This window comes from Scyliorhinus torazame, unplaced genomic scaffold (genome assembly GCF_047496885.1).
Source record: "Scyliorhinus torazame isolate Kashiwa2021f unplaced genomic scaffold, sScyTor2.1 scaffold_776, whole genome shotgun sequence".
NCBI lineage: Eukaryota > Metazoa > Chordata > Chondrichthyes > Carcharhiniformes > Scyliorhinidae > Scyliorhinus > Scyliorhinus torazame.
In genome coordinates, this window is record NW_027308503.1 from 46,235 (window position 1) to 70,093 (window position 23,859).

Here is a 23,859-nt window from a genome sequence, read left to right on the forward strand (position 1 = left end):
TAAGTGAATGAAGATCATGATCAGAATCACATCGCAACAGCTAGCACAATTTGAACCAATATTTGTGTACAAAATTACATTTGGTCATTTTTTGTAAGAATCCCACTCACTGTCTCTCTTGCCAAGGTGATTTGATACGATAGCCGCTGATATCCGTCTGTGCATGTGCAGAAATCCAATGACATGCACACATCTTTCTTTCCAGTTTGGTTATTGCAATATGCTTGTAGTTTGTGAATTCCACACATTGCTTAGTTGGCAGTTTCCTCGGAATGTCTAGCTCACAGGCATTTTATTGACACTTGGAGAAAGTGTTGCAGTATTTTACAAGGAGGACAGGGCAAACCAGAATCATTAGCTGGCACTGTACTGTACTGTAGTCTGCACTGTAAATTCTATGTAAATTACTAAGCTGATGCTTCAACTCATTTCAATGATTTCTGTTGTCTCGCAATTTATAAGCTACATATTCAGTGATCCAAAAGATTCAGTCAGGACAGGAAAGAAAACAGTTGCAATATTGTACTAAATTCATTAATCCTAGAGGTTTAGTGAAGGGGCAGAATCCTGCCTTCAAACGTCTGCATATGAAATGAAAATCGCTTATTGTCACGAGTAGGCTTCAATGAAGTTACTGTGAAAAGCCCCTAGTCGCCACATTCCGGCGCCTGTTCGGGGGGGCTGGTACGGGAATCGAACCGTGCTGCTGGCCTGCCTTGGTCGGCTTTAAAAGCCAGCGATTTAGCCCAGTGTGCTAAACCAGCATATTCTGCAGTCTCAAATCTCTTCAGTTTAAGAAGGATCAATGAATTGATGATGGTGCAGAAATAAATATGATTTTGCTGAGCACTAATATCTACTTTATTTTGATGCATGTACATAGTTCCTGAAAGTATATAAGCTGGGTTCATGTTACACATTGTCCACTACAAAGATGGAGAATGCCACGCATATATAGCTGCGCATGCACGGCATTGGCAGAAATGCTGCCATTTTGAAAATAATTCTCTAATTGGGCAGAAGCTGAGTTCCATGCCCAATGAGTGGGGTTAAGTGCTTTCAGGAGGCAGGCGGCTGGCTGCCTGGTACAAGTGGCAAAGATTGGAATGCTAAATAGAGCAGGCAGCTCACCAGAAGGCCAGGAGCTGAAACACGGAGGAAAGTGGCCATCCAGACACAGATCGGTGCTGGGACCCCAGCTATTCACAATATATCCAGAGACATAATAAAGACAGAAAAGATGTATTTCAGAATACTTCCACAAAAAGAATTACATAGGTATTCGGAGCAGAAGTAGGCAATTCAGCCCTTTAAGCCTGAAATGTACAAATGAAATCATCATTGATGGGCCTAAAGTTTTCATGGCACTATTTTGAAGAAGATCTGGGGAGTTATCCCCTGGGTTAAGTAACAGACTGAATCAGGTTCTGCAACTACCGGGTCGTAGACTCTTCTGAATCTCCATAGTATGAACAAGAGAGGTTAAGTGCAGTGCATGGAGTACAGCTGATAGGGAGTGGAATTACTGCAGGTTTGGTTAGTAGAGGAGTGAAATTTTACATTTCAGGTGTTGATCTATTTTATAAAATCTAGTTTTTTATTACTTTATTAGAGTTACAAAGGCAGAGCTCAGAGTGTGGACAGGGGCAACCCCGAATCCAGCTCCTTGCATGCTCCAAAAACCAATTCAAATTGAATCCAATTCATGGTCCCCACAAGAGAGACATACCAGATCCAGGCATTACACCTGACCTCGCGCTCATCTTAGCTAAAAGGCCGATAAGCGATAAGAACAGATACTACACTGGATCTTGCAATTTAATTTAAGTTTACTGTTTTAAGTTTCTTCCAGACTTGAGCAGGGCTAATCAAGCAAATCAAGCTCTCTTCTGCAGAGCAGGTGAGATCACCAAATTAAGTAACTGGCCTGACCTGGTTCTGTAACTGCCAGATAATAGACTCATCTGAATCTCAGTGGTATAAATAAATGGAGTGGAATTACTGTGGGTTTAGTGAGTAAGGGAGTTGAGGGCAAAGGGTGGACAGCTCGGTCGTGTGGGATGCATGTCCTGGAATACTTGGGAAGGTGTGGATGCTACCGGTATCCTAGATGGCCACTTGTGCAGGAAGCATCACTCTGGCACATCTATGAGGCTGAGAGTTATGTGAATAACCTATTCCGAGAAGTGGTCATATCACAGCTTAGGACCCCAAAGGCAGAAAGGGAATGAGATCCCCCAGGCAATCCAAGAGAACAAAGTGGGTAGTGCAGGAGTCCCTTAAGGTCCCCCTCCCCAATCGGGTTTCCATTTTGGATACTGGTGAGAGCATTGATTTCTTGGGGGGAGTGCAAGTCAGAGCCAGGTTTGCGGCACCACATTTGGCTTTGATGCACAGAAGGGGTCAAAGAAGAAAGGAATATCAGTAGTGATAGGGGAATCTTTAGTTAGGGACCAGAAAGGTGGGTTTGTGGCTGTAATGCGACCAGGATGGTATGTTGCATCCTTGGTGCCAGGGTTAATAATGTCACAGAGCCACTTCAGGACATACTCTGGAGGAGAGTGATCAGCCGGAGGTCGTGACCTACGTTGGTACAATGACTTAGGTCAGAAATTATGTGGAGATGCCGCCGTTGGACTGGGGTGAGCACAGTAAGACATCATACAACACCAGGGAAAAGTCCAACAGGTTTGTTTCGAATCACCAGCTTTCGGAGCACAGCTCCCTCCATCGATAAAGATGAACATCTTGCCAAGGTCATCCCCACATCCCTACTACTTGCCTTCAAACAACCGCACAACCTCAAACAGACCATTGTTTGTAGCAAACTACCCAGCCTTCAGAACAGCGACCACGACACCACACAATCCTGTCATGGCAATCTCTGCAAGACGTGCCGGATCATCGACATAGGTACCACCATTACACGTGAGAACACCACCTACCAGATACGTGGTGCATACTCGCACATCTCGGCCAATGTTGTCTACCTCATACGCTGCAGGAAAGGATGCCCTGAAGTGTGATACATTGGCGAGACCATGCAGACGCTGCGACAATGGATGAACAGACATTGCGCGACAATTGCCAGGCAGGAATGTTCCCTTCCAGCCGGGGAACACTTCAGCAGTCAAGGGCATTCAGCCTCTGATCTTCAGGTAAGCGTTCTCCAAGGCAGCCTTCAGGGCATGCAACAACGCAGAATCGCCGAGCAGAAACTTATAGCCAAGTTCCGCACACATGAGTACGGATTCAACCGGGACCTTGGATTCATGTTGCATTACATTCACCCCACCACCATCTGTCCTGGGCTTGCGAAATCCTACCAACTGTCCTGGCTTGAGATAATTCACACCTCTTTAACCTGTGATTATCCCTCTCTCCAGTTGTTCTGTCTGGACCTGTAAAGACTTAATTACCTGCAAAAACTCGCATTCAAAGTATCGTCTTGCATCTTTGACTTTGTCGCAGTCTGCATGGTCTCGCCAATGTACCACGCTTCGGGACATCCTTTCCTGCAGCGTATGAGGTAGACAACATTGGCCGAGTCACGCGAGTATGTACCATCTACCTGGTGGGTCATGTTCTCACGTGTAATGGTGGTACCCATGTCGATGACCTGGCACATCTCGCAGAGATTGCCATGGCAGGGTTGTGTAGTTGCGTGGTGTCGTGGTCGCTGTTCTGAAGGCTGGATAGTTTGCTGCAAACTATGGTGTGATTGAGGTTGCGCAATTGTTTGAAGGCAAGTAGTGGGGGTGTTGGGATGACCTTGGCAAGATGTTCGTCTTCATCGATGGAGGGAGCTGTGCTCCGAAAGCTAGTGATTCGAAACAAACCTGTTGGACTTTAACCTGGTGTTGTAAGGCTTCTTTCGTAGGTCGGAAAGGTAATGAGGTCCTGCAAGCAGATTTTAGGGAGCTCGGAAGTGAGATTGAAAAGTTGAATCTCAAAAGCATTAATCATCCGGGTTACTCCCTTTACCACATGCTGGTGAGTATAGAAGTGGGGAAATTGAGCCATTAAATACATGGTTGGTGTCGGAGGGAGGGCATCAGATTTCTGTGGCATTGGGACTGGTTCGGATGAAGGTGGGATCTGTGCAAGCCAAATGGTCTACACCTGAACAGGGCGGGAATAAATATGCTCACAGGGAGTTTTGCTGGTGCTGTAAGGGGTTGGCTGGGCGGGGTGTTAAACTAAATTGTAGGAGGATGGAAACCTGAGTTTAGAGTTCAGAGAGAGAATGGGAAATGGAAAATTCTGAAAGATAGAAGCACAGGTTTAAAAGTGTGCAGCACGGGAATTTGGCCATATTTAAAGGTAATATGTAATTACAAGTATAGCAAATAAAGCTGATGAGCTGAGGACACAGATTGATGCAAGGGAGCATAATATAATTTATAACGGAAACTTAAAGAGGGGATAAAATGGTAGCTCAACATCCCTGGATGTAGAATGTTTAGGCAAAATGGAGAGGGGAACAAAAATTAGGAGTACTACTGCAGCATTATGGGTGACACAGCACAGTGGTTAGCACTGTTGTTTCATCTCGCCAGAGACCCGGGTTTGATTCCTGGCTTGGGTCACTGTCTGTGCGGAGTCCGCACGTTCTCCCCGTGTCTGCGTGGGTTTCCTCTGGGTGCACCGGTTTCCTCCCACTAGTCCCGAAAGATGTGCTTGTTAGGTGAATTGGACATTTGGAATTCTCCCTCCGTGTACCCGAACAGGCGCTGGAGTGTGGTGACTAGGGGATTTTCATAGTAACTTCATTGTAGTGTTAATGTAAGCCTACTTGTGACACTAATAAAGATTATTATTATTCATGAATCAATTACAGCTGAAGTAACCCAATAAAAGGGTGGCACAGTGGTTAGCACTGTTGCCTCACACACCAGGGACCTGGGTTCACTGTCTGAATGGGGTTTGCACGTTCTCCCCATATCTGTGTGGGTTTCCTTTGGTTGCACCGGTCCAAAGGTGTGCAGGTTAGATGGATTGGCCATGCTAAGTTGCCCATGTGTCCAAAAAAGGTTAGACGGGGGTTTGGATTACAGAGATAGGATGGGGCGTGGGCCTAGGTTACGTCCTCTTTCAGAGGGTCGGTGCAGACTCGATAGGCCGAACGGCCTCCCTCTGCACTGTAGTGATTCTGTTCTGTGGACATCCCAACAGACCCTTCAATCAAAAGAGGACTCAAAAGGTGATGAAGTCACTTACAGCTTGGGCATATTCAAATAACGTGAAGTCTACCACCAACCCAATTTAACAGCCTCAAATCCCCTATACTATTCTCTCCTCTCCCTTCGAACATTTCCCAGAAAAAAGCTCCATTACCTGAATCTGGTGCCTGCTTCTATCCCAACTGTTGAAGCATTTTTGCAAATATGAATGAATGTCTATTCCCATCAAATATTGGTTATTCTCTGGCCAGCAGTTCAATTGAGTGGGGTACAGCAGGGTTTGAGTGGATGATCAGTAACACAAGGGAACAGTGGCATTGTAACCTATGATAATAAGTGTGGGATGGATATTGACCTGGGTTATGACAGTCACGCCTTTAAGCATCATTCGCTGAAGGTGGGAAGGAATGAATAATTTATAAATCTACAGATTGCAAATCCGTTTGGACTTTTAAGTTTCGCTTATTTTTCAAGGCGCATTGGTGCTGCGCTACATTCTAACCCGTGGGACTGCTACCGAGTTGTAGAATGTAATAAGCAAAATTATACGAGACACGTTCCACATCCCCCGTGTGAGGAGGCGCAGCCAAGGGAGGGGAAAACAGCGCATGCGAAGTGAGAATCAGCAGCAGCAGAGATGGCGCTTGCGCACTGACGTCTCGCTGGGAAGTGGCGGTGGGGTGGGAGCAGAGGGGTTGGCGCCTGCGTAATTATTGCCTGACGCGGGAAGCTGAGTTGGCGCCTGCGCAGATATTGCCCGACGCGGGAGGCGGTTGAGAGTTGGCGCTTGCGCATGAGTGTTGCGGGGGCGCAGTCGGGTCGGGGAGGTGCGGTTTGGCGAGCCAATGCTGGGAAGATTTTCGCGCTGCTGTGGGTCGCGGGAGCGGGTCGGGTCTTTGGCGTTCGCCGGACCCGGCTGATATTGGCCAGACTCGCCAGCGGAGGGTCCACTATGGCACCGACTTTCGGCACGGGACCGGTGGAAGCCGGTAAGCGGGGGTGGTGCAGGGTAGTGTTAAGGCCGAGGGCGCGGGGCTGCGGGTGCTGTCAGTCAGGGCGCCCACGCATCAGCGAGACTGGGCACCGGGGGCACACTGGCACATGGTGGGCACGTCACACTGGGGGCAGTATAAACATAACCGCTGTCCAAATTTCAGCAATAGGCTCAGTAACAGCACCGAGGCTGAAGGAGTTCAAGCCCCAATCCTGAGAACATAATCTCGGTCTGACACTTGAGTGCAGTGCGGAGGGGGTGCTCAACTGTCGGATGCCTTTAACATATAAAAGTAATCGCTGTTCTCACGACGCAGAAGCTTCTTGGGCAGTGCCTCGGGTCGAGGGGGACTCACTCCGGGGAGGTGGGTTCTGCGGTGTCTGAATAGTCCAGCCCTGGATCCGCGGTCTCTGCCACGGGGTTGACAGGTGGTGTTTGATGAGGGGTGAGTGGGACGCGCTGGAATCTGCGCTCTCGTCCCGCTGTTTACGCTTCGCCTCTTTGCCTTCTCCACCCAGTGATGCTCGAGGCGATTGGCGCCTTCGCGGATGCTTCTTCTACAGTTTGTGCGTTCTAAGGCAAGCAATTTCCACATGCCGATGGAGATGTTGGACATATTTAGGGAGGCTTTCAGAGTGTCCCTGTACTGCCCTCCTAGTGATCGCTTGCCATTGCGGAGCTCGGAGTAGAACACTTGTTTTGTGAGTCTTGTGTCGGGCATGTGGACAATGTGGCCTGCCCATCGTAGCAGGTCGTGTGTGGCCAGTGTCTCGATACTGGGCATATTGGCCTGGGAGAGGACGCTGATGTTTGTATGCCTATCTTGCCAGTGGATTTGCAGGATTTTGCGGAGGCAATGTTGATGATATATCTCCAGGTGTTTGAGGTGTCTGCCGTACATTGTCCACATTTCTAAGGCACACAGGACAGCAGAGACCATGGCTGCACTGTAGACCATGGGCGCGATTCTCCACTCCCACGCCAAAGTGGCCACCCCGTCGTGAACGCCGTCGAGGTTCATGACGGCGCGGAACGGCCCCGGTCCCGACCGATTCAGGCCCTGACAATGGTCCAGGATCGGGGCCGCGTCATCTACCCGCGCCAGGCCTTGTCATCCGCTAAAAGCGGCGCTGCATAGATGACGCGGCCGGCGCCGCATAACGGACGTCATCCGCGCATGCGCGGGTTGGCCGACGCCAACCCGCGCATGCGTGGTTGCCGTCCTGTCCAAATCTGCCCCGCAAGAAGATGGGGGACGGATCTTGCGGGGCTGCGGAAGGAAGGAGGTCCTCCTTCAGAGAGGACGGCCTAACGATCAGTGGGCACCGATCGCGGGCCACCCCACATTGCAGGTGAAGCCCGGTGCAGGATCCCCCCTCGCCACCCCCCCACCCCCAAGCGTTCACGCACCGCCCACGACTGCAGCGACCAGGTGTGGACGGCGCCGGGAGGAACCCGCCGTTTTGGTCTGGCCGCTCGGCCCATCCGGGCCTCAAAATCGCGGGGGTGCCGGAGAATCGCCATTTTGTGTGTCTCCGGCGATTCTCCGGCCTGCGGCCCGCGAAACCCGACCGGGCCGTTCCCGCCGCTTGGGAGATTCGCGGGAGGGTGTCGGACCGGCGTCCCCGGAACTTTTGGCGGCCCAGGTGACTCTCCCAACCGGCGTGGGAGTGGAGAATCGCGCCCCATGAACCTGCTGCTAGATTTGAGATCTCGATCTTTAAATACTCTATTCCTCAGGCGTCAGAAGGCTGCATTGGTGTTGATGCTGGATTTCATCGTTGATGTCTGCTCACGCTATGAAGAGGCTCCTGAGGTATGGGAAATGATCAACATTGTCCACTGATTGTCCACCGTGGATCTTGCATCAGTGAATGTGTCAATGGTTTTTAGCTTGGTCTCTGAGTGTGCGAACACACAGGCGATGTTTGTGTCCTGCAGCTCAATGACATCTGGCCTGGAGGCACCGGAGTTTGAATAGTTTCCCGCTTGTCTGGTAGGTTAGCTCCACTACAGCAGGGTGCCCCAGGTTAATGGGGTGGAGTGTTGTGACAAGGAACATGGAGAATAATGTGGTGTGATGACGCAGCCCTGTTTGACTCCAGTTTGCACATGTATTGGGTCTGTGGTGGTTCCGTTGGTGAGTATCACAGCTTGCATGTCATCGTGGAGCAGGTGGAGAATGGTGACAAATCTTTGCAGGCAGCCGTAATTAAGGGGAATGTTCCACAATCCCTCACGGTCGACAGTCGAAAGCCTTTGCGAGGTCAAAGAAGGCCATGCACAGAGGTTGGTGCTGCTCCCTGCACTTTTCCTGGCTTTGATTTGCACTGAAGATGCTGCCCATTGTGTCTCCAGGTGGGCAGAAGCAGCACTGAGACTTGGGGACCAGCTCTTCAGCCACTGGGAAGAGGCAGTTGAGGAGGATTCTCGCGAAGAGTGATGATTGCCAATAGTTATCCTTCAGCTAATATGTCTTAAAAACGTCTTGGAATTCCTACAGTGCTGAAGGAGGCCATTCGGTCCATCAAGTCTGCACTGACCTTCCGAAAGAGTACCCTACCTAGGCCCATTCCCCACCTTATCACCGTAACCTCATCTAACCTTTGCAATTTAACATGGCCAATCCACCAACCTGCTCATCTTTGAACTGTGGGAGAAAACCGGAACACCCGGAGGGGAAACACGCAGATATAGTTGGATTTTGATGACTTGATGTTAATCCTTGCGTGCAGATTGGCTGCCTTGTTTTCTTATGTACAGCGGGATTAACAATATTGCTTTATTGACTGTAAAGTGGTTTAGTCTGGTTTGAGGTTGTTAAAAATTCCTCAAGTCCTTTCCTTTATAGTAATTACAAGTCTAAAAATATGCATGCAATAAATACACAGTCTTCATTGTGACACCACTTTATCTGAAGGAAATGCCAGTTTTGTTTCAACATCCATTAAAGCAATTCTTTATGATGTCTTGTGATCATGAAAAAGTTATTCGAAGATGGTAATGGACCTGGGTATCATAGGTTTACAGTATTTCATCTTGTTGAGATAGTTGCTGATGGGGTAAAACCCAAACACACATTCACTTTGTTGACTACTGTTTAACCATGTTATGGGCATTGGTAGTGTTGGCAATATTTATATTCAAGCACTACAACAGTGACTACATTTCAAAAGTACTTAAGTGGCTGTAAAATGATTTTTGAAAAAACGTTATATAAATGCAAGTCTTTCCTTTTCTCTTTCTAAATATAAAACCATGTACTTTTAAAAGTTTTATATAAAAGTAACAGGTGTCAGTTTGACTCAGTTATTTGCATTCTTGTCTGAGGCAAAATATGGTTTGGAGTGCCACTGCAACCCTGAGCTGTAATCTAGACTGACCCTTGAATGCATTACGGAGGAAGAGCTGCGGTGTCAGATTATACATTAAATCAAGTCCCAGGTTTGATACCCGGCCTGGGTCACTGTCTGTGTGGAGTCTGCACGTTCTCCCTGTGTCTGCGTGGGTTTCCTCCATGTGCTCTGGTTTCCTCCCACAAGTCCCAAAAGGTTTATTCACAGTAACTTCATTGCAGTGTTAATGTAAGCCTACTTGTGACAATAAAGGTTATTATTATAATATTATTATTATGTCTCTTCAGAACATGTTCTGTTGGATATCAGAACTCATCGGATTGGAAGTAATATATAAGTATTTATTGTTGCTTGGTTAATGGACAGAATATAGTGTAAGATTAAACAGGACATTTCTGGTTGGTTGGTTGTAACTATCAGGGTACCACAAGGATCAGTCCTTTGGCATCAGCTAATTAGAATCAATATTAATGACTTAGATGAGACTGAGTGTAACATATTACTGTTGAGACAAAGTTAGGTGGGAATTTAGTAAGTGGTGAAGGGGATACAGACATATATAGATGGGTTGGGTAAGTGAGCAAAAACATGGCAGATTGAATATAATGTGGTGAAGTGTGATGTTACCCGCTTTGATCAGAAAAATAAAAAAGCACAATATCATTGGAGTAGCAAGAATTGGGAAATGTTTGCATTCAGAGGATCCTTTTGCATGAATTACAGAATTAACATGCGGGGACTGCAGGAATTTGGAAGGCAGATTGTATATTACGTGGGGGGGGGGGCACGGGGGGAGAGAGAGTGGAGCTGAAAACATTGATTTTGGTTTCTCCAATGTTTGAAAGGCCAAATGGTGTACTCTACTTCCTATTTATTTAGTTCTTGTATAAAGGATCCCATGGCAACATAAGTATTATTGGTGTCACAAATAGGCTTACATTAACACTGCAGTGAAGTTACTGTGAGAATCCCCTTGTCGCCACACTCCGGCGCTTGTTCGGGTACACTGAGGGAGAATTCAGAATGTCCAATTCACCTAATAAGCACGTCTTTCGGGACTTGTGGGAGGAAACCCACGCAGACACGGGGAGAAAGTGCAGACTTCGCACAGACAGTGACCCAAGCCGGGAATCGAACCCGGGTCCCTGCCACTGTGAAGCATCAGTTCTGTGAAGCATTCCTGCCCTCTTACTAATGCTAACCACTGTGCTACCGTGCCACCCAAACTTACAAACAAAGTTATACATTCACTAATTGTTTATGTTACCTTGCTGTGCACCATATGGCTGCCACTTGCCTATTAACTATAGAAATCTTCTGGCGATATAGCATTTTGGAATCTTCTGAAGACCTGGCAGGTTGCTAAATAGATTCACATTCTTTCTTGAAGGGCCGTTCCATTAACTTAACTCCAGTTAATCTTTTCAGGTGCCAATTATTATACAGTAACAACACTCATCCCTCAGAGTCACTGATTAAAAATAAGAGGTTACCCATTTAAAACGGGGATGAGACAGAATTCTTTCACTCAGAGTCACGAATCTGTGGAACTCTCTTGCTGAAAAGGCGGTGAAAGCAGAGTCTTTGAATATTTTTAAGGCAGGGTGGGTAAATTCAATGTAAGCAAGGGGATGATAGGTTATCGAGGTAAGCAGGATGCAGATTTGAGGTTACTATCAGATCAGCCATGATCTTGTTGAATGGAAGAGCAGGCTCGAGGGGCTGAATGGCCTACTCCTGCTCCTTGTTCTGTTGGATATCAGAATACCTCTCCAAAAATCTTTCAACCTCTCCTGTTTGTCTAACTTTGATTTCTGGACAGGTTGAATATCCTCCAGTTAAACATTAAGAAGACTGAAGCCAATGTCTTCAGCTCCACCCTCATCCTCCAGCTCCCTCTCTCCATACTCTCAAATTCTGTTCCCTCACCACCAGGTTCACCCTTCTTTGTCTACAATCGCAGGCTAAACATTTGCATCCTGATGTGTCCACCATGGCTCAGTTAATAGCACCCTTACCTCTAAGTTGGAATTATGGTGAGTTCAAGTCCATCTGGAGCCTTAAACACGAAAACCTGTGCTGACTCTGAGAATGGAGGATTAAGGGGATACTGCATTGTTGATGGTGCTGTCTTTCAGGCAACTGCAATGATGCAACAGGCTCCTTCTGTGCTGTAATCGTTCTGTGAAATTAAATGCTAAATCAAGAACCTGTCTGCTCTGGACATCAATAATCCCATGATATGTTAAAGAAAAACAGGGCTGTTATCCCTGCTGTCCTGGCCAATATTTTGTCTTTAATAAACAAACAGATTGGTCCTCATCATATTCCTGTTTGTGGGAGATTTCTATGTGCAATTTTCTATATTACAACTGACTCCACTTCGAACTAGTTCATTGGCTGTGAACTGTTTGGGAGGTCCAGGTGTCATTTAAGATGCTGTATAACTGCAAGTCTTTCTACTTGATCCTGAGATGAGTATCTATTCCAAGTGCTTGCCATCACAACTGTCTCCCTCCCTAACATTACCTGGTCTCAGCCCCTGGTGCGGTCCTTGTAAGACTTGAATTAATAATATATGACCAAACACCCCACGTGATAACAAATGACCTTAATTGACATAAAGTCTGCAGTTCCTGATTCAGCCGTCTTCGCACTCATGGAAGACAATCATCCTCACTTGCAAGAAATAACCAATAATAATGTAAATATATTCTCTCTTCTTGAATTGATTAAATATAAACAAATCTTATTTTTAGAAATGAGTACTCTTCAAGATGAACTGGAAGCAATTTTACAAAAACGCATCATGGTGTTGGATGGAGGAATGGGCACCATGATTCAACAACACAAACTTGAGGAAGATGATTTTCGTGGTGAGGAATTCAAAGACCATCCTAAATTTTTAAAGGGGAACAATGACCTTCTCAGCATAACGCAATCTGACGTTATCTTCAAGATTCACAAGGTATGATACACTGTTTGGTCTTGAATTAAGGTTGCAGAATCCCCAGGGCAGAACTAGTAATTGACAAGCATGGACAGAATAAATAATTACATTGTGGCATTTTACTTGGCAAAATGAAAATGTTAGCTTCCCAAAATCTGACACGAAAAAGTATGACACCAGGATTACAGGTTTATAGGAAGAAAGTGCATGCGTAATGCAGGATTTTGAATAATACATGTTCTATTTCCGTTTTACCAGGAAAGTAATTGTAATTTATTTTTAAATATTAGGAATTCTTGCTGGCTGGAGCAGATATTGTGGAGACAAACACCTTCAGCGGCACAAGAGTTGCGCAAGCAGATTATGGGTTGGAACATTTGGTAAGAAATCTTTCTGATACCTAAAGTTGAATCCCACTCCAGGAAATTGTGAGAGAAGCGAGCATCTTATTCATTTGTGCCATTTTACAATTCAAGACTCTCTTCCTTGATCGTAACGCAAAATATTTCTTAAAATGGATGTGTTGCCAGGGGAGTGGAGCTACAGAAATTCCTGGGGAGTGTGTCGAGAGCACAGGCTGCTCACAAATTGTACATTTTGTTTCTGGCAAGTGTTCCAAGGCAAATCGTTACTTATGTATAAAAATGTGTACAGTTACTGTCTCAAACCAATGGTGTAGGTGCTGTAACTCCGTCCATGTTTAAGTCCCTAAGAATTTTACTTATAAGCAAGTGCCATCTCCACAAAATAGGGGAGGAAGAGACTTCCGGTGACGGGGATGTGCTGAGCAGTCACAAATCAGGTGGCTCTCCTCCAGAACACAAATTAGGCACGAATTTAGCTTGAAAATTCAGACTCATTCGACCCGTAACAGGAAAGGAAGAGGAAAGGTGCAATATGCCAGCAAGTGGGTGCTCCAGAGCCTGCAGAGAAGGTGAAAATGCGGAAAAGGATAGGAACTGCAAGCAAACTAGTCGGTGGAGGACCCATGAGGCAAGGGGTCCCTGGCCACTCCTGAGAGAGGGAGACCAATGACCCAGACAGCGCCCGCCCCCCCAAACTGGAGATGGATGGAAGATATTCCTGACTAAGGAATTGACCGCGATGAGAGAGTGAGAGAGGCAATCAAAGTGGAGATCAGGTTGGCTGTGACAGAGACGCTGGTCGCCATGCAGACGGCGATCAACGGAATGGGGAAGAAGCTGGAAGCTCATGCCGGGAAGATGATCCAGGAACTTGAAAATGTGTTGACGGACCAGAGGTACAGGATTGTTGCTCTGGGGGCCAAAATAAAAAGGTTCAGGGGAGCCTGAAAGGGAAAATCAAGGTTCAGGAGAATCAGTCTTGGCGCCAAAATATCTGAATTGTGGGCCTGCCAGATGGGATCGAGGGCAGGGGCCCACAGACTGTGGTCCAGATGCTGGGCAACTTTGACGGAAGCGACAGCTTCCCCGAGCCGGCGGAGATTGACAGGGCAGACAGGTCACTCTGACCGAAGCCCAAGGCCGAGGAGCAGCCAAGGGTGATAATCAGTAAACTATACAGGTACCAGAATCGGGAGAGGATCTTGAGTTGGGCTCGGCAGACAAAGGTGAGCAGTTGGGAAGGACATAGAATACGGGTGTACCAAGATATTGGGCAGGCCTGGTAAAACACAGGACCGGTTTCAACCAGGCTAAATCAACTTTGTACAAAAACGGAATAAAATTTGGGATGCTGTTTCCAACCAGGCTTTAGGTGACATTCCAAAACAAGAAACATTATTTTAGCAGTCCGGCGGAGGCGGACAAGTTCGTGCGGACGAATGGCCTAGACAAAGAAATAGTCAAGGCAGCGATGAGAGAGAAATGAGAAAGAAAAGTAACGGACATGAACAATGTGTGTGCGGGACAGTACTGCCCCGCTTTGGGCAAGAGCAGCTCACAGGAAGAAAGGGGCGAGGGCAACGGAGCACAGGAAACAGAAGAGGAGACCGAGGGGACAGCAATCAGTCAGGCATAGGGAAGGAGTAAGATCGGCCCCGTGACGGGGGCCACCACACTCGTGCTAGGAAGTATGAAAGTAAAGGGGGGGGGGTTGGTGAGGAAGGACTACAGGGGCGGGAAGCGGGAATGTAGGGGTGAATAGGAAGGGGGCACACTGGGGGGAGAGTAGAAAGGGGGACAAAGGGGGAAGGGGGACCACTAGGGGAACACAATGAGAAGGAAAGGAAGGATTGTAGATTGGCTTCAGCAGTTAAGGTTTGGGTTGAAGGAACAAGTAGGCAGCCACTTTGGAGGGTCCCTGAACAAAGGGAAACCCAGGAGTCCAGGGGCTCACCCACATGGTGTACACACAATTGGCCATGTTGGGTGACTCCTGGACAAGGAAACCCCGAAGCGCAGGGACTAACCGCATGATGCGAACGACGGCCGTGGCCATTTTGGATGGGCCCCTAACAAAGGGAAACCTTTGCAGGAACGCATCCACCGGGTAAGTATGGTTGATCCCGCAAGAAGGGGGGATGGGACAAACACCCCTCCCTCCCAGCCCTTTGCTAGTTACTAGCATTTTATTTGCGGTTTAAAAATTTCTTTCTTTGACCATCTTTGCCTCAACAGTAATGCTAGCGTTCCACAGACAGTATGTAGCCTTCATATACCTTAGCAAAATGCCCATTACTCACGTTTAATGTTAGACAGTGAATTCCTGTTGCATATTAGATAATGGAGGGTATTGCAGTCAGAATTAATACAGTATTCAGTAAATAGCCACACAATAGCTTTTTTAAAATATAAATGTTTTTATTGGGTTTTTGAACAAAGTATATTTACCGTTATGTACACAGAATAAGAAATATATACATATATAGAACAGAAGGGCACACCTAAACATACCCCAAAAAAAGTAATAATAAAAAATAAAATAGAATAACTGGTAGGGTATTGTGCACCAGCTCAACAGCAACAACTCTGTACAACTGGCCTTTCTTTCCTCTTAGGTTTAGCTGTTGTCGTGTCGCCCCCCCCCACCCCCACCCCCCTGGTCTATCTCTCCCTCTCATGCTTTGGCTACATCCCCCTGATTCTTGGCTACCTGGCTATTCTTCTGCTTGTTCGTTGGCCACAAACCGGTCCCGGAACAATTGGGTGAATGGCTCCCACGTTCTGTGGGAGCCGTTGACTGACCCTCGGATGGCGAATTTGATTTTCTCCATTTGGAGAGATTCTGAGAGGCCGGACAGCCAGTCTGCAGCTTTGGGTGGTGCTGCTGACCGCCAGCCGAACAGGATTCTACGGCGTCGTTCAGCGAGGCAATGGCAAGGGCGTCCGCCCTCCTCCCTAGGAATAGATCTGGCTGGTCTGAAACCCCGAAGATCACCACTTTTGGGCATGGCTCCACCCTCATTCCCACCACTTTGGACATTACCTCGAAGAAGGCTGTCCAGTACCCAACAAGTCTGGGGCAAGACCAGAACATGTGGGCGTGGGTCGCCGGGCCTCCTTGGCACCGTTCACATCTATCCTCCACCTCCGGGAAGAACCTACTCATACGGGTTCTTGTTAAGTGGGCTCTATGTACCACTTTTAGCTACGTCAGGCTGAGCCTTGCGCACATGGAGGTGGCGTTGACCCTGTGCAGTGACAATGTGTATAGCTTTGTTAGAAAAGTCAGTGGACCAAATTATGCCACTTAATACTAAATACAGGACTAGATGCTGCCATTAAAATTTTCCATTGTTAGGCTGGCTGCTTCAAATTGCACTATTTTATAAACAGTGGCTCTGAGCTGTGACGATATTCGGTTAGTACCTTGAAAATATTCCAGTTGTTTGCAGCATCTGCGCTTTCCTTTTGCTTTTGTTTCAACTGCATAGATGGTTTTTAAGGTGAAGTTAGTATCTTGTCTAACAGTTTGGATTCAGTTGGTAACATTCTTGGCACTAAGTTAGAAAGTTGTAGATTCAAATCCCAAAATAGACTTGACCTTTGACATCAGTACATTCCTAAGGATGAGTGTTGTATTTTGAATAGGTCACTAAATCTAGTGTTTTTCTGCCTGCTCAAATGGACAGAAAGGATCCCATACGACTGTCAGCATTTATCTCTCAACCAACATGTCCAAAGACATGTCAGTCCCTAGCCTGTGGGATCTCACAATGCACAGTTGTTTTCCTTGCCTACATAACAACATGCACCTAAAATGATCGATTGGTCAGAAAGTGCTTTGGGATGTGATAGGGCAATATATTAATGCACATTCCAATATGTGTCATAATAATGGGATAGTAATATTTGCTGTCCAATTTATTTTGATTTTCGTCTATCTAGGCTTATCGTCTGAACAAAGTCTCCGCAGAACTGGCCAGGAAGGCGGCTGATGATGTGGGGGTGCAAACAGGTTACCAGCATCTTTGTTGTTGCCAATATATGATAAATTAATATATAAGATAGCCACTAAGAAATTGGATCAAGATTCAGCAGAAACTTCTTCACACCTAGAGAGGGGTGAGAATGTGGAACTTGCTACCATAGGGAATAGTTGATATCAATGGTGTAACTATATTTAAGGAAAACCTGGATAAGCATGAGAGAGAAAAGAAAACAAGAGTTATGCTGATAGGATTTGATGAGGAATGGGAGGAGCTCGTGAAGAAAAGAATGAGCATCAAACAGCTGTTACTGTTGATAATTTTATTCATCTTCACCTTGATCCTTCGACTTGTGAATATTAAATAGTTGCAAACAGATGAAATAATATAGCAAGTTAGAGCTACAGTATACAACAATATGGAATTGCAGCACCCATGGTCTCCCACTCTGCTTCATACCTGATCTCAGCTGCAAAAATATGCTGGGTAACAGCCAGAGGAGAGAGAAAAATGTGTCTGGACACATTAAACCTGAAAGTATCATTGGAATGAACATTGGAATCTTTTCATTATTTTGAACTGAAATACAAATCCACTACCTATTTGTAAGTTAAAAAAACTTAAATCACAAGAAATTAAACCAAATCTTAAACCTGCGGGTATATGTCCTGGCACGGTAGCACAGTGGATAGCTCTTGCTTCACAGCTACAGGGTCCCACGTTTGATTCCCGGCTTGGGTCAGGGTCTGTGCGGAGTCTGCACGATCTCGCCATGTCTGCGTGGGCTTCCTCCGGGTGCTCCGGTTTCCTCCCGCAAGTCCCGAAAGACGTGTTGTTAGGTAATTTGGACATTCTGAATTCTCCCTCAGTGTATCCGAACAGGCGCCGGAATGTGGCGACTAGGGGCTTTTCACAGTAACTTCATTGCAGTGTTAATGTAAGCTTACTTGTGACAATAAAGATTATTATTATTATACTTCTGTATATATTGGACCCCCTGGGATGGATTGGAGGGATTATGGGGATATTAGAGGAATTTGTCCAGATTTTGAGATACAAATTGAATATGGGTATGAATGAGATCTTTGCGATCCAGGCAAGGGGGAAGGAGGAGAGATTGGGTGAGATGCCGTACAAGGTGGTGGGAGGGAGCTTTTGATATTTGGGATTCCAGGTGGCGTGGAGTGGGAGCAGCTGCATCAACTGAATTTGGGACAACTGGCAGATCAGATGAGGGGGGACTTTTGGAGGTGGGATGCGCTGTCTGTTGTTGTCAATATTTGATAAATTAATATACAAGATAGACGCCAAGAAATCGGATCAAGATTCAGGAGAAACTTCTTCGCACCTAGAGAGGGGTGAGAATGTGGAACTTGCTACCATAGGGAATAGTTGATATCAATGGTGTAACTATATTTAAGGAAACCTGGATAAGCTTGTGAGAGAGAAGCAAACAAGAGTTATGCTGATAGGTTTTGATGAGGAATGGGAGCAGGCTCGTGAAGCGAAAGAACTAGCATGGAACAGCTGATATGTTGCACATTTTATTCATCTTCACCTTGATCCTTCGACTTGTGAATATTAAATAGTTGCAAACAGATGAAGTAATATATCAAGTTAGAGCTACAGTATACAACAATATGGAATTGCAGCACCCATGGTCTCCCACTCTGCTTCATACCTGATCTCAGCTGCAAAGATATGCTGGGCAGCAGCCAGAGGAGAGAGAAAAATGTGTCTGAACACATTAAACCTGAAAGTATCATTGGAATGAACATTGGAATCATTTCAATATTTTGAACTGAAATACAAATCCACTACCTATTTGCAAGTTAAAAAAACCTTAAATCACAAGAGATTAAACCAAATCTTAAACCTGCAGGTATATGTCCTGGCACGGTAGCACAGTGGTTAGCACTGTTGCTTCACAGCTCCAGGGTCCCAAGTCCGATTCCCGGCTTCTGCTTGTCCGCCCTGTGTCTGTGTGGGTTTCCTCCGGGTGCTCTGATTACTTCGCACAAGTCCCGAAAGACGTGCTTGTTAGGTGAATTGGATATTCTAAATTCTCCCTCTGTGTACCCAAACAGGCACCGGAATGTGGCGACTAGGGGCTTTTCACAGTAACTGCAGTGTTAATGTGGGCCTACTTGTGACAATAAAGATTATTATATTATATGTATATATAACTAGGGTATTTTAGAAGCCTGAGCCATGATCACAGTTCCTACACCCAAGTCAAGAAGTGATCTTGATGCCATAATCGACGAATCCCATTGCTATATGGAGATTGCTATAAAAATAGGGTGCAAAATAAAAGCTTGGAGCAAAACAAAAGTTGCTTTAAAGTGCTTAACAAGCCATGTACCTATATTTTGTTCCAGTGAGAAAATTTGAGTATGTTATCTTTTTTATACAAACAAAAACAAACCTTGTGAATAACAAATATCTTATAGCACCAAAATGTTCTGAATATGGACTGTGTTAGAGCATCATACTAAAAGTAAATTCACCTATATGTATGGTATGTTTAATTCCAAAATCAGATCCGGGTATTTAGGAGAGAAGGTAGGAAACACTTGTTCACACACAGGTGCTAAATCTGAGATCAATAGATTTTTGCTTGTGAAGGTTTTTTAAGGGCCACGGGGTAAAGGCAGGTAATTTGACTTGAGATACAGATCAGCTGTGATCTCAATGCATGGCAGAATATGCTTGAGGGCCTGAGTAACCAAATCCTGTTCCTGTGTGAATTTGACTTCAAAGGCAAAGTAAGTATGTATGTACATAGGGGCTGGATCCTCCGCTTTGGGATTCTCCTTTGCGCCAGCAGCCAGGAGATTTTCCGAAACCGTCGGGCAGCCCACATTGGGAAATCCTATTGGCCGGCTGGCAAGGTGGTTCTGGTGCGGCGGGACGGAGAATCCCACCCAGGGTTCCTTTATACAGGTGTTTTGTTAGGGTTGTATCCTGTTTGTAAAATTTTGCATTGTGCCACTAACCTATGTCGTTTGTCACAGGTATCCGAAGATTTGTGGCAGGTGCAATGGGACCAACCAACAAAACACTGTCAGTATCGCCATCTGTGGAGAGACCAGACTACAGAAATATAAGTATGAAAATAGTATCCATGTTAGTGAAAAATTTTGGACAGTTTTTTAATTCATTCACAGGATGTGGGCATCGCTGACCAAGCCAGCATTTGTTGCCTTTCAGAAGGTAGTGGTGAGCTGCCTTCTTGAACCTCTGCTGTCCTTGAGGTGCAGGTGCATCCACAGTGCTGTTAGGGAGGGAATTCAGGATTTTAATCCAGCGACAGTAAAGGACCGGCGATCTATTTCGAAGCCATGATGGTGAGTGACTTGGAGGGGAACCTCCAGTTGGTGGGTTCCCAGGTATCTGCTGCTCTTGTCCTTCTTCCAGATCAGTGTTTTTCAAACTTTTCTTCCCGGGACCCACTTTTGGCAACCGGCTGACTTTCGGGATCCATGCTGGCTGACCTTCACGGCCCATGTTGACCGACTTTTGTGATACCCGTCACATTTGCTTACCTTTAATGCGAAAGCAGAGCCTGATTGATCTCACTTGAATCAGGTTCAAAGGAGGAGAAGGCAATGTGCATATCAGGTGCAGACTTCAGCCAGTTCCTTTGTGCCGTCTTCATCTTTATGAAAACAGAAAATTCAACCTCGCACATGTAGTTCCTCATGAAGGACAATAGCAACAAAATGCTTGTTTTACTCAGCACTGGATACCCCTAGGAGATGCTACACCAGAATGCTGAAAGCCTCATGGGCTTTTGACGTGTTTTTAATGTGGTATCACAGGTTAGCTACAGCAGCGTAATCCTTTCATTTGGAGTCAGCTGCAAGTTAATAACTAACTCTGGGATCCCAACCTCAAAAGGAATTTTTCACCCACCATTTCTTTTTCAAAATCTGAAACTTCCCTTCTCATTTGCCAGAACCTACCTGCATATAATACACTTGGACTTTGCATCCTTATTTGCATTGGCACAGTTGACAAAACCAGATCTCAAGAAATTATCTTTATACTGCTTTGTTCCCGGGTTAAGTTTCTTCTTTGCAGGATGTGAACCTGAGGCGTTGGAGCTCTATAAAGCGTTAACACTAAAACTGCTCTGGCCTGCCCTGGGCTCTCCTCAGCCCCTCTCTCCAGCAAATTCTGCCGTGAGATCTTGTCCAATAGGTAAACTGCCTGTTTGAGTCTCTGGCCATCTCTTACTTTTAAGAAAACCATTCATCTTCACAGTTCACTTGGCTTGCTTACCTGCAGCTGGAAAATGGAAGCAACACTGCTCTGTAATTTAGCGGCAAAAGCACGTACCTGGAGAGTGCTTGACGTCAAGTGTACATGCTGGGCACGTGAATTGCTCTCTGTTGCCGCTTCATACTGGAAGATTTCACACAGCCTCATTTATTTCCACTTTAAAAAGAGGCAGTGGTTGCCATTCTCTATGTAAAAGCTTGTAGTGGCTTTGCATTGAATCATAAAATCCCTGCAGTGCAGAACTTTGAAAAAGGGCATTGTTACTAAATATTTACCTCGCAACCCATGAATGAATGCTGTGCATTAAATGTTCACCAGGATAATGTCTCTCCGGTAAGAAAGGACACATATTATCTTATTTTCATATTGATTATCACAAAATGACTTGCCACAATCAAAAAATGCTAATTTAAATAACCTCCAAGCAGTTTCTACTCCTTTATGCCAGAGTGCAGAAATAATGATATCTTCTTAATTCCTTGGTGATGGGTTAATCATTTTTTTGATTGAATCTAAAAGCATCACAGCCTCTCTCCAATGATTGGTCTTACTAAAACCACTGATGAAGAGGTTGGAAACTCCAACGTCCAATACTTTGAATCAAGTTTGCATAATGACATAAAAATCAGCTCGCTCAGACATTGCTTTTGGCCACAATGCCAAGTACTTCAGAAGGAGTTCATACTCAACAGTACCAGTTTCCATTGCCATAAAACTAAAAGTGATTTAGCCACATCACGAGTAGACAGTAGTTTTCCCATTATGTTTACTTCAAAACAAGTTTTAATACCATTCTACTTTCAATTTCTTCCACTCTTTGGTGTAACTTTAGCTACTGTTGAAATATCACCCAACGTATCACCCGTTTGGCTTTGCGCGAACTCCGCACTTGTTCTGGCTGCCCGGCTGTGAATGAAGGAAACAAAAAGCCGATGTCGCCCCTGTGAGCAGTTATTTCTTGTTTAATGTTTGCTGCTTTCCTCCTGCTTCCATTATTCTGTTGGTGCTCAGTTGACATTGAAAAATTTTTGACGGGATGCACAGCTGCAGGGCAGCGCAGCAGGATAAAAGCCTCGCTGCGACTTGATGAGGTGCGAGCAGAAACCCAATGACATGCTGCTAACGGGGGACAATACCGTGGGGGGTCTAAGCCGACATGATGAGTCAGTGGTGCAAGAGACTGCTTTCTTTAACCTCCACCTCCGACTAAATATCAGCTCAGCACCATAACTTCACCGAGAGTGAAAGGGTGCTATACGACAATAACATTCTCCAAGTTTCTAGCCCTTTGGGGCTTTACCGCAATTCACATTTACCGCACTGACAGAAGCCTTGGAAGGGGCGTCAGGTTGGGCGCTTCTCCTGAGATCAGGACCACCCCGGGAACTGGGTGACCAATTGTTCCGCGACCCTTCTGACACCCGCCTGCTATTCACCCGCGGGTCGTGACCTGCACTTTGAAAAACCCTGTTCTAGATGATAGTGATCATGGGTTTGGAAGTGCTGCCTTGGTGATTTCCTGCAGTGCATCTTAGAATCATAGAATTTACAGTGCAGAAGGAGGCCATTCGGCCCATCGAGTCTGCACCGGTCCTTGGAAAGAGCACCCTACCCAACCCCACACCTCCACCCTATCCCAGTAACCCCACCCAACCTTTTTGGACAGTAAGGGCAATTTAGCTTGGCCAATCCACCTAACAAGCGCATCTTTGGACTATGGGAGGAAACCAGAGCACCCGGAGGAAACCCACGCAGACATGGGGAGAACGTGCAGACTCGCACAGACAGTGACCCAATGTTTGTGGAAGGGATAGCAATCAAGCGGACTGCTTTGCCCTGGATGGTGTTGAGCTTCTTAAGTGTTGTTGACCCTGCACTCATCCAGGCAAGTGCAGTGTATTCCATCACATTTGTGACTTGTGATGGACAGGCTTTGGGGAGTCAGCTGGTGAGTTATTTGCCACAGGATTCCTAGCCTTTGACCTTCCTGGTAGCCACACTATTTATATGACTCGACCAGTTCAGTTACTGGTCAATGGTAACCCAATGATGTTGATAGCAGGGGATTCTGCGATGGTAATGGCATTGAATGTCATGGGACAATGGTTAGATCCTCTCTTGTTAGAGAGGTAATTGTTTGGCATTTGTGTGGGGTAAATGTTATTTGCCACTGTCAGTTTAAAAGTATTAAATTGGTCGCTAGAAATTGGAACTGCTTTAATGATTATATTTAAAACTGCAAATGCTGCTGCAGAATTGGCTGCTCCCAGTTGTACAGCTTTCTATGCAATAATCGTTATCTTGATTTTATGACACCCGCAACATAAAAGCAGTGATATACCAAAAATTCACATTCCACATTACTTAACTTATGAGATAATAAGTTGCTGATAGAATAGACATAGAATTTACAGTGCAGAAGGAGGCCATTTGGCCCATCTAGTTTGCACCAGCCCTTGGAAAAAGCAATCCACTTAAACTCACACCTCCACTCCATACCCGTAACCCAGCAACCCCACCCAACCCTTTTGGACACTAAGGACAATTTAGTATGGCCAATCCACCCAACCTGCACAGGTTTGGACTGTGGGAGGAAACTGGAGCACCCGGACGAAACCCACGCAGACACTAGGAGAACATGCAGACTCTGCACAGACTGTGACCCAAGCTGGGAATCGAACATGGAACCCTGAAGCTGTGAAGCGACAGTGCTATGCACTGTGCTATCCTGCCGCCTA

General features: G+C 46.0%; 1 protein-coding gene across 1 annotated transcript in view; it reads left to right on the forward strand.

Annotated features, from left to right (window-relative positions):
* Positions 1-5,970: 5,970 nt before the first annotated feature.
* The window catches only part of LOC140406657 (methionine synthase-like), a gene marked incomplete at its 3' end in the record, with an annotated part of 42,090 nt that continues 24,201 nt past the window's right edge, over positions 5,971-23,859 (forward strand). The window contains exons 1-5 of the mRNA XM_072494661.1: positions 5,971-6,172; positions 12,293-12,501; positions 12,774-12,863; positions 16,794-16,863; positions 19,852-19,944. Coding sequence (XP_072350762.1) covers positions 5,977-6,172; positions 12,293-12,501; positions 12,774-12,863; positions 16,794-16,863; positions 19,852-19,944 — 658 coding nt within the window. The remainder of the gene's footprint in view (positions 6,173-12,292; positions 12,502-12,773; positions 12,864-16,793; positions 16,864-19,851; positions 19,945-23,859) is intronic.